Source organism: Muscardinus avellanarius (genome assembly GCF_963383645.1).
Source record: "Muscardinus avellanarius genome assembly, chromosome: 11".
In the NCBI taxonomy this organism is placed as follows: domain Eukaryota; kingdom Metazoa; phylum Chordata; class Mammalia; order Rodentia; family Gliridae; genus Muscardinus; species Muscardinus avellanarius.
In genome coordinates, this window is record NC_137797.1 from 7,475,603 (window position 1) to 7,488,561 (window position 12,959).

Consider the following 12,959-nt stretch of genomic DNA (forward strand, 5'->3'; position numbering starts at 1 on the left):
GGACTCCCGACTCCTCCCAGCCTGGGGCCCCTGACGACGCCCCTTGACAGCAGGAAGAAGCTAGAGGGTCCAATCGTCATCCATTATCCCTACCATCAAAAGGCCGGAATGTTAAGTTGGGTCCTGCACTCTTGTGACTTTGTGTCACATGACCTCTGCAGGGCAAGGGAGGGGCTGAAACCCCCGCGAGAATTGGGCATTCCCGCGAGTAAACCCTCATCTCGCGGGATGCATGCCTTTAAAAGGAGCCCACGTCCTCAAGCTTCGGACAGGCGCGCGGGCCCCACGGTGCCTCGCCCTGATCCCCGGGAGAGCCGTGCCATTAAAACTTTACATGCCATGTGTACCGGACCTCTCTCGTGTTTTTCACACTCCGCCGTACTCAATTATTTTTATTTTACTCGCATTTAATTTTTTATTTTACTTATCAAAACCCAGGTGTAGTGGTAATTTGGGAGGCTGTGACAGGAGGATTGCAGGTTTGAAGCCAGCCTCAGCAATTTAGTGAGACTCTGTTCCAAACTAAAAAATAAAATAGGGCTGGGGATGTAGCTCAGAGATAAAATGCCACCCAGTTCAATCTCCAGTGTCTAACATAAAATAAAATAAAATAAGGCTGGTGTATAGTCATGGAATGCATCTGGGTTCAATCCCTAATACACACACACACACACACACACACACACACACACACACCCTTTGTTCTAACCAACTGCAAGGACAGAGAAGAGATGGGAAGATATAGGCAGAACAGGTTTGGAAGGAACCATGAACAAGACCGAAAGGAGGAAAATAAATTATGAATCAATCACTGAAAACCTTTTTTCCTTACCTAGGGCTAAAGTGGGACCACCCCCTTAGAAAAGGCGGTAACTGTTCCTTTAAGAAGGCCCCGCCCCATAAGCCCCGCCCACAGAGAGCCACGTGGCCCTCCGTCGCGCCCTGGGGCGGGGCTCTGACAGTTCGAAAGGTCTGCGCGCGCCGCGGGAGCGAGGTTTGTGCCTGCGACCAGGATGTCGGTGTTGCGGCCTCTGGACAAGCTGCCTGGCCTGAACACAGCCGCCATCCTGGTGAGGCCGCGGCCCCACTCCCGGGGCTGCCCTCCTTCCCTCCTTGGCCCTGGCTCAGCCGCCCCGGCCCCGCGTTTCCCGAACTGTGGCGTGCGCTTCTCCGGCGGGGCGGGGCGGGCGGGAGGCACACTCTGAGCCAATCAGAGTCGCCGCCCTCGGAGGCTGGCCACACACCCGCCAATCGGTGCGCGGCGGGATCTTTCCCTGCTTGTGATTGGTGGGGCGGCTGGGCGGGGTGCCCCAAGGTCCGGCGGAACTGAGCAGCGGGTGATTTTTCCGAGTCGTCGAGTCTGGCCTGGGGAGAGGCCGGGAGGCGTGGGAGGGTCAGTGCCGTGCCCACGGGCCTGGAAAGGATCCAGACCTCAGGCCCTCAACCCGCGTCTCCTCGCGGGGTCCTCTTCTCCGGAAATGGCGCCTTCCACGCCCCCTTCGGGCTGTGACTCGATGTCCCCGAGGGAGGCCCTGTCCTGCCCCCGTCTCACCCGCTGCTTTCTCTCCCTGGGCAGCTGGTGGGCACAGAGGATGCTCTTCTGCAACAGCTGGCGGACTCGATGCTTAAGGAGGACTGTAAATCCGAGCTGAGAGTGTAAGTAGCCGAGGCTGTGGCCTGCACTCGGGCCGGGTGTGGAGGACAGGGAAGGGGGCGGGTGAGGTGGCGCGTGGCCGGCGTCTCCCAGCCGCCTGCAGCCCTCCCTGAGCCTGACCTCTTCCCGAAGCTGGCTCCTCCACACTTGAGCACCCCATCTTTCTGTTACCACGCTTGTTCTGTTTTCCTCTTAGTATTTTATCAACATAAGAAATCAGCTGTCCAAGCCGGGCGTGGTGGCGCACGCTTTTAATCCCTGTGCTTGGGAGGCTGAGACAGGAGGATCGCAAAGGTTCCAAGCCAGCCTCGGCTGTTTAGTGAGGCTCTCAGCAACTCAGTGAGACCCTGAGTTCCACTCCCAGTACCACAAAAGAAAGAAGAAAGAAAGAAAGAAATCAACTGTCCAGCTTGGGGTGGTGGCACATGCCTATAATCCCAGTACTTGGGGTGCAGAAACAGGAGGATCACAAGTTTGAGGCCAGCCTCAGCTACTTAGTGAGGCCCTCTGCAACTTAGTGAGACCCTGTTTCAAAATAAAGAATAAAAATAGGGCTGGGGGTGTATCTCAAAGGTAGAATGCCCTTGAGTTCAATCCCCACTACTGCAAAAATAAATAATAAAAAATAGGGATGGGAGTGTAGCTCGGAGGTAGAATACCCCTGGGGTCAATCCCCAGTTCTGGGAAGAAAAAAAAAAAAAAAAGGAAGATTTGAGAAAAATCAGAGCAAAAGTGTCCAAAGATATAATAAGAGAAAGTTTCCTGAAATGAATGAAAAGTTGAATTTTTGCATTAAAAGGAGAATATAAATATCTTGTCCCAGGAAAAATGGCCATAGAATACTTGATGTCAGCGGGTACAGTGGTGCACATCTATAATCCTAGTATTTGGGAGACTGAAACAGGAGGATTACAAATTCGAGGCCAGCCTCAGCAACCAAGTGAGGCCCTCAGCAACTGAGGCCCTGTTTCAAAATAAAATAAAAAAGACTGGGGTGTAGTTCAGAGGTACAATGCCCTGGCTCAATCCCTAGTACAAAAAAAGAAAAAAGAATACTTGTTGTCAAGTTATATCCTAGTTAAGTTATTAAAATTGATGTGGTGGTGGGTGCCAGGCATGGTGGCACAGGGCGTGGTGGCGCACACTTGTCATCCCAGCATTTGGGAGGCAGAGACCTGAGGATCGCGGTTCCCAGACAGCCTCAGCCACTTAGCAAAGCCCTTCGCAACTCAGTGAGACCCTGTTTCAAAAAATAAAAAGACAAAAAAATAGGACTGGAGGTGTAGCGCAGAGGTAGAATGCCCCTGGGTCCCATCCCCACTACCACCAAAAAAAAAAAAAAAAAATTGGTGTGGTGGTACATGCTTGTGATCCCAATATGTTGTAGGCTGAGACAGGAGGATCATAGGTTCGAGGACAGCCTCAGCAAGTAGTGAGACTCATCAACCTGTTTGATGAGTGTAGCTCAGAGCTTCAATCACAAGTACCACATGGACAGACACACACGCACACACACACACACACACAATCAAAGGGTAAACCGGGCGTGGTGGTGCACATTTGTAATCCCCGCGCTTGGGAGGCTGAGACAGGAGGATCGCACAGGTTTGAAGCCAGCCTCAGCTACTGAGTGAGGCCCTCTGCAACTTAGTGTGACCCTGTTTCCAATTAAATATAAAATAGGTCTGGGAGTATAGCCCAGAGGTAGAAAGCCCCTGGGTTCCACCCCCAGTACCACCAAAAAAAAAAAAAAAAAAAATTGAAGGGTAAATAAGACTTTTAATCTAGAAGAACAAATCACCTGTATGGTCATCTGTTCTCTCCATTGTACAGATTTGCATGCTCTGTGTTTATAGCACACAGAAGGACTTAAGAGGACTTCTTGCCTCTTGTGGGTGTGTGGGGCCATGTGACTAGTCCTGGCCAATGAGGTGTGAGCAAAGATGATCCTCTCCTCAGTGCTGCACGTCATTGGTAGCAGGAGAACTCCGGGGGCCCTGTGCTCCCCATGGTGACAGCCATGTTCCAGATGGGTACAGGTCTCTAATCATGTGGTTTCTCTTTTTTCAGCCACTTGGCAAAGTCCCTCCCCCTGCCCTCCAATGCACATCGTCCCCGAATTGACCTGATTGTGTTTGTGATTAACCTTCATAGCAAATACAGGTAAGAACCAGAGGATAGGGGCTGCCAGGGCTCGGGCAGAGCTGGCGAGGGAGCGTGCTGGGCCAGGACCGGGAGGAGGCGGGGGAGGCTGCCTGGGGCAACCCCTGAGGAGCCAGCCGCTAGTATTTGGTGTTTAAGAGACACTGACAAGCCGGACGTGGTGGCGCACGCTTGTAATCCCAGTACTTGAGAGGCGAAGACAGGAGGATGGCAGGTTCTCAGCCAGCCTTAGCCATTTAGAGGCCGCTACAACTTAAGCCCTGTTTCAAAATAAAAAATGGCTGGAGATCTAGCCCAGAGGTAGAATGCCCCTGAGTTCAATCCCCAGTACTGCCAAAAATAAATAAATAAAATAAAAAATACTGACAGCCAAGCATGGTGCATGCCTATAATTCCTATACTTGGAAGGCTAAACAGGAGGATCACAGGTTCAGAGACGATGTTAACTATGTAATGAAACTCTTAGCAACCTAGCAAGACCCTGTTTCAAAACAAAAATAAAAGGAAATAGGTTCGTAGCTCAGAGGTGAAATACCCCAGATTCAACCCCCAGTGCCATAAAATATTAAAAAAAAAAAATTAAAAGCTGGGTGTGGTGGCGCTCACTTGAAATCCCAGCACTTGGGAGGCTGAGACCAGAGGATCGCGGTTCATGGCCAGCCTCAGCTACTTAGTGAGGCCCTTTGCACCTCGGTGAGACGCTGTTTCAAAATAAAGAATAAAAAATAGAGCAGGGGGTGTAGCTAGGAAGCAGAATGCCCCAGGGTTCCATTCCCAGTCCCACAAAAAATAAAATAAAATAAATAGATTCCAACAGTGTCATCTGATCTTTTAATTAACAGCCTCTGAAATCTCTGTATACCCAAGAGCAGGGACAGACACAAACAAGAGGTCCTGTCCCCGCAGGGTGCGCAAGCAGCGGGGAGCAGACTCCCTGTGCGTGGGCAGCTAGAGTCCAAAAGAAGAGTACTGTAAGGAAGGCCGCGGTGGGACGTGGGCTCGGAGCTCTGAGCTGGGTGGGGCACACACCTGCTATGCCAGCGCTTAGAGGCTGAGACAGGAGGATCGTAGGTTCTAGGACAGCCTCAGCAATCTAGCTAGAGTCTCACCAATTGAGTGAGAATTTGTCTCAAAATAGAAGATAAAAAGGGTTGGGGGGTGTAGCTCAGAGGTAGAACGCCCCTGGGTTAAATCCTCAGTATAAGAAAGAAAGAAAGAAAGAGAGAGAGAGGGAGGGAGGGAGGGAGGGAAAGAAGGAAGGAAAGAAGGAAGGAAAGAAAGAGGGAGGGAGGGATAAAAACAGGAGCATCCCTCCAGGGCTGTTTGCTGTCACTCTTCTCTTGGATCTGTTGTGAAATCTGCTTTGTTTTCTCGCCCCGCCGGCCACCCCAGCCTGAAGAATGTGGAGGACTCCCTGCACCACGTGGACGCCAACTTCTTCCTGGGGAAGGTGTGCTTCCTCGCCACGGGCGGTAAGCGCAGCTGCCCTGCCGCCAGCCCCCCTAGTTATGAGTCCGTAACTGCTGCTGTTGCTTGGAGTTGCCTCACGGCTCCCTGCCGCTTTCAGAGTGAAATCCTCAGAGTAAAGGCACAGTGCTGTGTGGTCCGGCCTCCGCCCTCTGGTGCCACCCCGTTACTCCCGTTCTTTGGGTCAGCTATAGTTCTCAAAAAAAATCCTGCTCTGCCTGAGACTGCAAAAGGGACAGTGGAAAGAATGGTAGCTGGCCTTTATTGAGCTCTCGCTGTGCACCAGGCCCTGCAGTATCTTTAGTTTTTGAGGCAGGTATCATCCTGGTTTTATAACTTAAGAAACTGGTCCTGAGGTTAGATGACTCGGAGACCCCATAGCTATTACAGCATTAGAGCTGAGCTTCACAGAGAGCCCGAGTCCATGCCCATCCTCTTAATGACTACTGTGGGGCCCCTCTCAGATACTTAGTTCCCCTTGTCTGGCAATCCCTACAAATACCTTAGAACTGGGCACCAGGGTCCTCTCCGGCACCAAGGACATGGGGTCTGCCTCCCTAACCGAACTGTGAGCTCCTAGAGGGGAAGGCCTGGCACTCAGTAAGCCTTGCGGAATAAATGTGTGCCTGAGCCTGGGCATGGTGGTGCACACCTGTAATCCCAGCACTTGAAGGGTGAAACAGGAGGATCACAGGTTTATGGCCGCTTCAGCAGCTTAGCGAGGCCCTCCACGATTGAGACCCTGTTTCAAAATAATAAAAAAAATAAGCTGGGCGTGGTGGCGGATGCTTGTAATCCTAGCACTTGGGAGGCTGAGACAGGAGGATCGCACAGGTTCGAAGCCAGCCTCAGCTACTGAGTGAGGCTCTCAGAAACTCAGTGAGACCCTGTTTTCAAATAAAGTATAAAAAGAATAAAACAGGGCTGAGGCCAGGCGTGGTGGTGCACACTTGTAATCCCAGCATTTGAGAGGCTAAGACAGGAGGATCGCAGTTCATGGACAGCCTCAGTTACTTAGGCCCTTTGCAACTCAGTGAGACCCTATTTCAAAATAAAGAATAAAAAATAAGGCTGGGGCTATTGCTCAGAAGTAGAATGACCCTGAGTTCCATCCCCAATACTGGGGGGGGGGGGATGTAAGTAAATAAATAAATAGCCGGGCATGGTGGCACACGCTTGTAATCCCAGCACTTGGGAAGCTGAGACAGGAGGATTGTACAGGTTAGAAGCCAGCCTCAGCTACTTAGTGAGGCTCTCAGCAACTTAGGCTCTCAGCAACTTAGTGAGACCCTATTTCAAAATAAAGAATAAAAAATTGGGCTGGGGGTGTAGCTCAAAGGTCAAATGCCCCTGGGTTCCATCCCCAGACCCCCCAAAAAAGATTAAAATGAATGAATGAATAAATAAGTAAATAAATAAATAAATGCCGGTAATCTCCCTGTAGCAATTCGCAATCCACTGACTGTCCTAAATCAGCGGGGAGCTCCCCATTTCCAACTTGTATTCATAGAGCACCCTAAGTTCTTTTGTCCAGTGTGATGGGCTTGACCACCCACAGAAAGAGGTAGAACAGGATTGTTGCCCCGCTGACCAGCGGGGAGCGGACAGCAGAGGCGGGGCAGTGAGGTGCCGGCCCAGCTCTCCCTCATCAGCCCTCCCTCGGCTCTCTGCTTCTTTGCAGCTGGGCATGAGAGCCACTGCAGCGTTCACCGGAACACGGTGGTGAAGCTGGCCCGCACCTACCGGAGCCCGCTGCTCTTCTGTGACCTGGAGGTGAGGACGCTGGCCGCCCAGCCGACATGGCCGCGGGTGTGGGAAGGACAGCCTGTGGTGCGGGAAGGGTCATCGAGCGCCCAGGGAGGCGCCTCTGGGTGTGCAGGACACATGCAGTGCTAGTTTAAGCCTGCTCTTCGCCAGGCATGGCGTCACATCCTTGTCATCCCAGTCCTTGGGAGACGGAGCCAGGAGGATCGCAGGTTCACAGCCAGCCTCAGCAACTTAGCAAGGCCCTCCGCGACTAGCTAAGTGTCTGAGACTCTGTTTCAAAATGAAGAATAAAATAGGGTTGGGGGTGTGGCTCAGGAGCGGAATGCCCCTGGATTCCATCCCCAGTGCCACAAAAATGAGAGAGAAAAAAAGCCTGCTTTTCTGCTCACTGGCTGTGACCTCCAGCGGGCTCGCGGGTGTGAGATGGCTTGTATGTCAGGCTCTGTTTCTTGCTTCTGCTTGCTCTTCTTTTCTTTTCCTTCTTTTTGGAAATAGAAATTGAACCCAGGGACATTCTACCTCCAAGCTAAACCCCCACTGCTGTTTATTTTTACTTTTATGGTGCTTGGGGCATTCTACTTCTGAGCTACACTCCCAGTCCTCTTTTATTCTTTTATTTTGAAACGGGGTCTCCCCAAGTTGCTGAGGCTGCCGCAACCCTGCAGTCCTCTTATCTCGGCCTCCCGAATACTAGGACCACAGGTGTGCGCCGTCATGCCTGACTCCGTTTCAGGGGTTTCCCTGAATCGCTGAGGGTCACAGCATCGCTGAGGCTGGCCTCCAACCTTCGATCCTCTCTCACCTCTCAAGACCTGGGACTAGAGGCCTGTGCCACCACACCCAGCGTTTTAATGAAGTGGGCATGATGGGTGTGAGCAGGAGCTACCGTAGGTGCAGAGAGACTGCGTCGCCAGTAGACCTAAGAGATGTTCCCTCGCGCCTTAGGCTGGGCGGGCCTCATCGCTACCTCACACCTGCCCACCCTGGACCCCCCATCCATGACGGTGTGCAGCGGCTCTGCCACCATCCTGATTTTTCTGTTTGATGACTGTTTTTGGAACCCCTGACTGGATGGATACTCTGCTCTCAGGAGTTGGGTTTGAGGCCCGTGCCCACAGCGACCTCCGCAGGACAGACTCAGGGACACACACCCATCACAGCCACACAGCCAGTGTACGGCTCTCCATCACAGCCAGCCCCATGTGGCGCCAACACGGCACCTTCCCCCACAAAGCCTTAGTTTGTTTGTTTGTTTGTTTGTTTGTTTGTTTGCAGTACTAGGTCTAGAATCCAGAGCATTCTACCTCTGAGCTACAACCCTGGTCCTTTTTTATTCTTTATTTTGAAACAGGGTCTCACTGAGTTGCAGAGGGCCTCACCAAGTAGCTGAGGCTGTCCGCGAACCGCGATCCTCCGGTCTCAGCCCCTGAATGCTGGGCCTTAGAGTTCTGTTTGTGTGTTTTTGTTCTGCTTTGTGTGTGGGAGAGGGAGAGGGAGAGACTGACTGGACATTGAGCCCAGGGGCATCCTACCTCAGCTCTTTTTTATTTTTAAACAGGTCTCACTCACTTGCTAAGAGTCTTGCTAAGATGCTGAGAGTCTTGAACCTGTGATCCTCCTTTCTCAGCCTCCCAAGTAGAAGCCTTGGTTTTCTCCTGAGAGTCACACGGTGCCTCGCGGCCGCCTGCTACCCTTGTGACAGGTGGTGCAGTTCTGCGAGTGGCCATGAGGGGGCAGGCCGCACCAGGGCATGGGTTCTCCAGCAGAACTTTGTTTTAAGAAAAGGCCTTCAGCTGACGCAGAGGATGCACAGGCCCCTGCTTGTTCCCTGTCAGCAAAAGGGACTGAAGAAATACCTCCTCAGCTGGGGGCACACGCCCATAATTCCAACTACTAGGGAGGCTAAGACTGGAGGATCGCAGGTTTAAGACCAGCCTTGGCAACTTAGCAAGACCTTGTTTCAAAATAAAAAATAGCCGGGCATGGTGGCACACACTTATAATCCTAGCATTCGGGAGGCTGAGACAGGAGGATTTCAGTTCTTGGACAGCCTCAGCTACTTAATGAGGCCCTCTGCAACTCAGACCCTGTTGCAAAATAAAGAATAAAAAATTGTGCTGGAGAGCTGGGCGTGGTGGCGCACGCTTGTAATCCCCGCGCTTGGGAGGCAGAGACAGGAGGATCGCGCAGGTTCAAAGCCAGCTGCGCTGGCTTAAGAGACCCTGTTTCCAAATAAAAGTATAAAATAGGTCTGGGAGTGTAGCCCGGAGGTAGAAGGGCTTCCAGGAACCCCAGTACCACCAAAAAAAAAAAAAAAAATTGTGCTGGAGAGCCGGGCGTCGTGGCGCACGCTTGTAATCCCCGCGCTTGGGAGGCTGAGACAGGAGGATCACATAGTTTCAAAGCCAGCCTCAGCTACTTAGTGAGGCTCTCAGCAAGTTAGTGAGACCCTGTTTCCAAATGAAATATAAAATAGGTCTGGGAGTGTATCTCGGGGGTAGAAACACCCTGGGTTTTATCTCTAGTACCACATACACACACACACATACACACACACACACACACACACTAGGCTGGAGTATAGCTTGGACGTAGGATGCCCCTGGGTTCCATCCCCAGTACTGCAATAAATAAACAAACAAACAGATCTAGGCATGGTGGTGCGTGCTTGTAATCCCAGTACTTGGGAGGCTAAGATAGAAGTATCGCAGTTCTCAGACAGCCTCATCTACTTAGGCCCTTTGCAACTCAGTAAGACCATGCTTCAAAATAAAGAATAGCCGGGCGTGGGGCGTAGTGGCGCACGCTTATAATCCCCGCGCTTGGGAAGCAGAGTCAGGAGGATCACACAGGTTCGAAGCCAGCCGCACTGGCTTAAGAGACCCTGTTTCCAAATAAAAATATAAAAATGGGTCTGGGAGTGTAGCCCGGAGGTAGAAGGGGTTTCCAGGAACCCCAGTACCACCACCAAAAAAAAAAAAAAATAGGGCTAGAGGTGTCACTTGGAGGTAAAATGCCCCTGGGTTCCATCCCCAGTACCACAAATAAAAAATAAATAAAAAGGGCTGGCAGTAGCTGGGTGTGGTGGCATATGCCTTTAATCAGTCCTGGGAGGCTAAGAAAGGAGGATCACAGGTTTGAGGCCAGCCTTAGCAATTTAGTGAGACCCTTAGTAACTTAGCAAGACCCGTTTCAAATAAAAAAAAATAAATAGGGCTGAGGGTCTAGGTCAGAGGTAGATTGCCATTGGATTCAATCCCCATTACCACCAAAAAAAAAAAAAGGAAGAAAGAAAGGAAGGAAGGAAGAAAGAAAGAGAGAAAGGGACAAGAAGCGCCTGTGCACCTGTCGGGAACACGCCCGCGCCCTCGCTGCAGCCTGGCGCATGGACTCCGCGCCTCTGTTGTCCTCAGAGCGGACCCTCTGTGTGATCGAGGCTGAGCCTCGCCAGGAGTTGAGCCCTTCCCGTGGAGTAATTATCAGCCCATTGTAGACGGATACATTCGGGGGACCTGACTGACCGGCCCCGGGGCAGTTGCCCCAGTCTGCCCGTAGGGCCCAGGCTGGTGCCTGGACACACAGACAGGTAGACAGGCAGACGTGGCCTGCCCTCCCAGGATCCAGAGAGAGAGAGGACCCACAGGATTCGGTCATTCTTCCCCCTGTACGTCTGGGCAGGGTGGCAGGGTGGCGACTGTGGCCAGACTTGGGTGTGGGGTCTCGGTGCGACGTGGGCGGGGAGGCCCAGCTGCAGGACGCCGCCCGGTCAGGGCAGCAGCAGCTCGGTGACGGGTTTCAGGGCCAAAGCCACAGACGTGGGGAGGACTGCTCAGCAGACACTTCTCACGTCGACACAGCCAGCCGAGCGCCGTTGCAGGCACCAGAGATCCAGCGTGGAACGGAACGGTAAAGTCCTGTGGGCAGGAGAGCGCACCTGTGCTCCCAGCTTCTTGGGAGGACGAGGCGGGAGGACCGCTTTAGCCAGGTGTTGGAGACCAGCGTGGGCAACACAGCGAGGCCCGGCCTCAGAAACCAGACCGAGCCCTGGCGCTGTTCTGAGAAGCAAACGGTAAAAATGTAGGACGCGGGCTGTGGCGGGTCCGATGGATGTAGAGACAGGATTTGGGGCGTGACCCCGGAGGCCTCTCGCGAACGAACGTGACTTTCAGAGGCCCGTGGGCGCGGGGTGCAGGGCAGCTGGCGGGCTGGCGGGCTGGAGGTCGCCTGGTGTGCCTGGGGGAGGGGGGGAGGCGAGTCGGTACCTGCGGCAGGTCAGGGAGGCCGGGGTCACAGGTCAGGGAGGCCGGGGTCACGGCAGAGGTTGTGGCTATTACTCAGCAAATCCGAGCCGCTGGGCTGTTTGGGCCCCAGAGCGACGCGGCCTGGCTCGGTGTTTTGAACGGGTCCTTCTAGCTGCTGGAAGGAGCCAGAGAGGGGGACGAGGAGAGGGCCAGGGGGTGGAGGGTCCTCTGGCACGGTGAGACTGGCCTGGACTCAGCTGTTTCCAGGGGGGAGACAGCAGGAGATGCTGATGGCCGGATGGGAGGGAGGCGGGAGACGCGTCAAGGACGACTGCATTTTGAGGCCTGGTGCCCAGGAGGAGACAAGCAGGGCTCGAGGCCACGGGCCTCTGCATGGACGTGCGGAGACCAAGGCCTCCATTAGCAGCGGAAGGGAATCAAGCGGACAGCTGCAGGCTCGTCTGCCACGCGGAGGGAAGGTCTAGAGATGCAATTTGTGTGTCATCAGCAATTAGGTGGTTTTAAAACCGTAACTGGATGGGGTCACCTTGGGGGTATCTAGTGTGGGAGAAGAAATCCGGGGGCCCAGCCCCAGCCTTGGGATGTTGGACCCTGGAGGGAGCCTGGGTGGGTGTGGGCGCTGGGAGCCGGACAGAGCGGGAGGGCTGAGCGCCTGCGCAGTGAGGCCTGAGGTTACCTCCGGATTTCATGCCAGCGGGGTCACAGGTGACAGTGGTGTGGGGAGCAGCAGCTGAGGGTGCCTTGTCCGAGTCTGTGTGGCGGCCAGTGGGGTGCCCCGCCCCAGCTAGAGAGGCCGGGTGCTTCCAAGGCCCCGTGCCAGACAGGGAGCACCACGATTTCTTCTTCAGCAGGCACGGATAGAGCGCCGCGTACTCACCAGCACTCGCTGGTGCCGGGGCTGGGATAGCCTGGTCCCACCAAACCCTCAGCTGCTCTGGGCTCACCAGCCCTCCGGAAGCCCCGCTCAGCCAGGTGTGTGGCTCAAGCCAGAGAAACGCCATCGATGGAAGGTTCAAGGCCAGCCTCAACAGCTTAGCAAGACCCTGTTTCAAGATAAAAAGGGCTAGGGGTAGCTGGGTGTGGTGATGCAGGCCTGTATGGGAGGAGGGTCACAGGTTAGAGGCCAGCCTCAGCAATTTAGTGAGACCCTCGGCAACTTAGCAAGACCTGGTTTCAAAATAAAAAGAGCTGGGGGTGTAGCTTGGAGGTAGAAGTCCCCTCAGTTCAATCACCAGTAAAACACACACACACACACACACACGCACACACACACACACACACACACACGCCGTGAGTGTAGCTTGGAGGTAGAATTCTCCTTAGTTCAATTCCCAGTACCAAATAATAATAAAATCTCTGATAATAAGTAATAATAGTAAGTCTCGTGGGCGGCTCCTCCTTCCCGGGTCAAGTTCCTCCTTCCCCTCTCTGTCTTCACCTGGGGGCCTGGGCTCTCGGGGCTGGGGGCGGCCCCTGCGTCTCACTGTCCTCTGCTCTCCCTGCAGGTGGAGGGCTTCCGAGCCGCCATGGCGCAGCGCCTGGTGCGCGTGCTACAGATCTGTGCGGGCCACGTGCCTGGCGTCTCTGCCCTGAACCTGCTGTCTCTGCTGAGGAGTTCCGAGAGCCCCCCGCTGGAGGAGCTGTGA

At 53.7% G+C, this 12,959-nt stretch overlaps 1 protein-coding gene across 1 annotated transcript; it reads left to right on the forward strand.

Moving 5' to 3' along the window:
• Positions 1-1,013: 1,013 nt before the first annotated feature.
• CENPM (centromere protein M) lies at positions 1,014-12,959 on the forward strand (the record flags this gene model as incomplete). The annotated part of the gene is made up of 6 exons (XM_080706228.1): positions 1,014-1,070; positions 1,577-1,656; positions 3,725-3,817; positions 5,210-5,289; positions 6,966-7,057; positions 12,819-12,959. The coding sequence occupies 6 exons, from the start codon at positions 1,014-1,016 to the stop codon at positions 12,957-12,959; spliced, it is 543 nt and encodes a 180-aa protein (XP_080562354.1).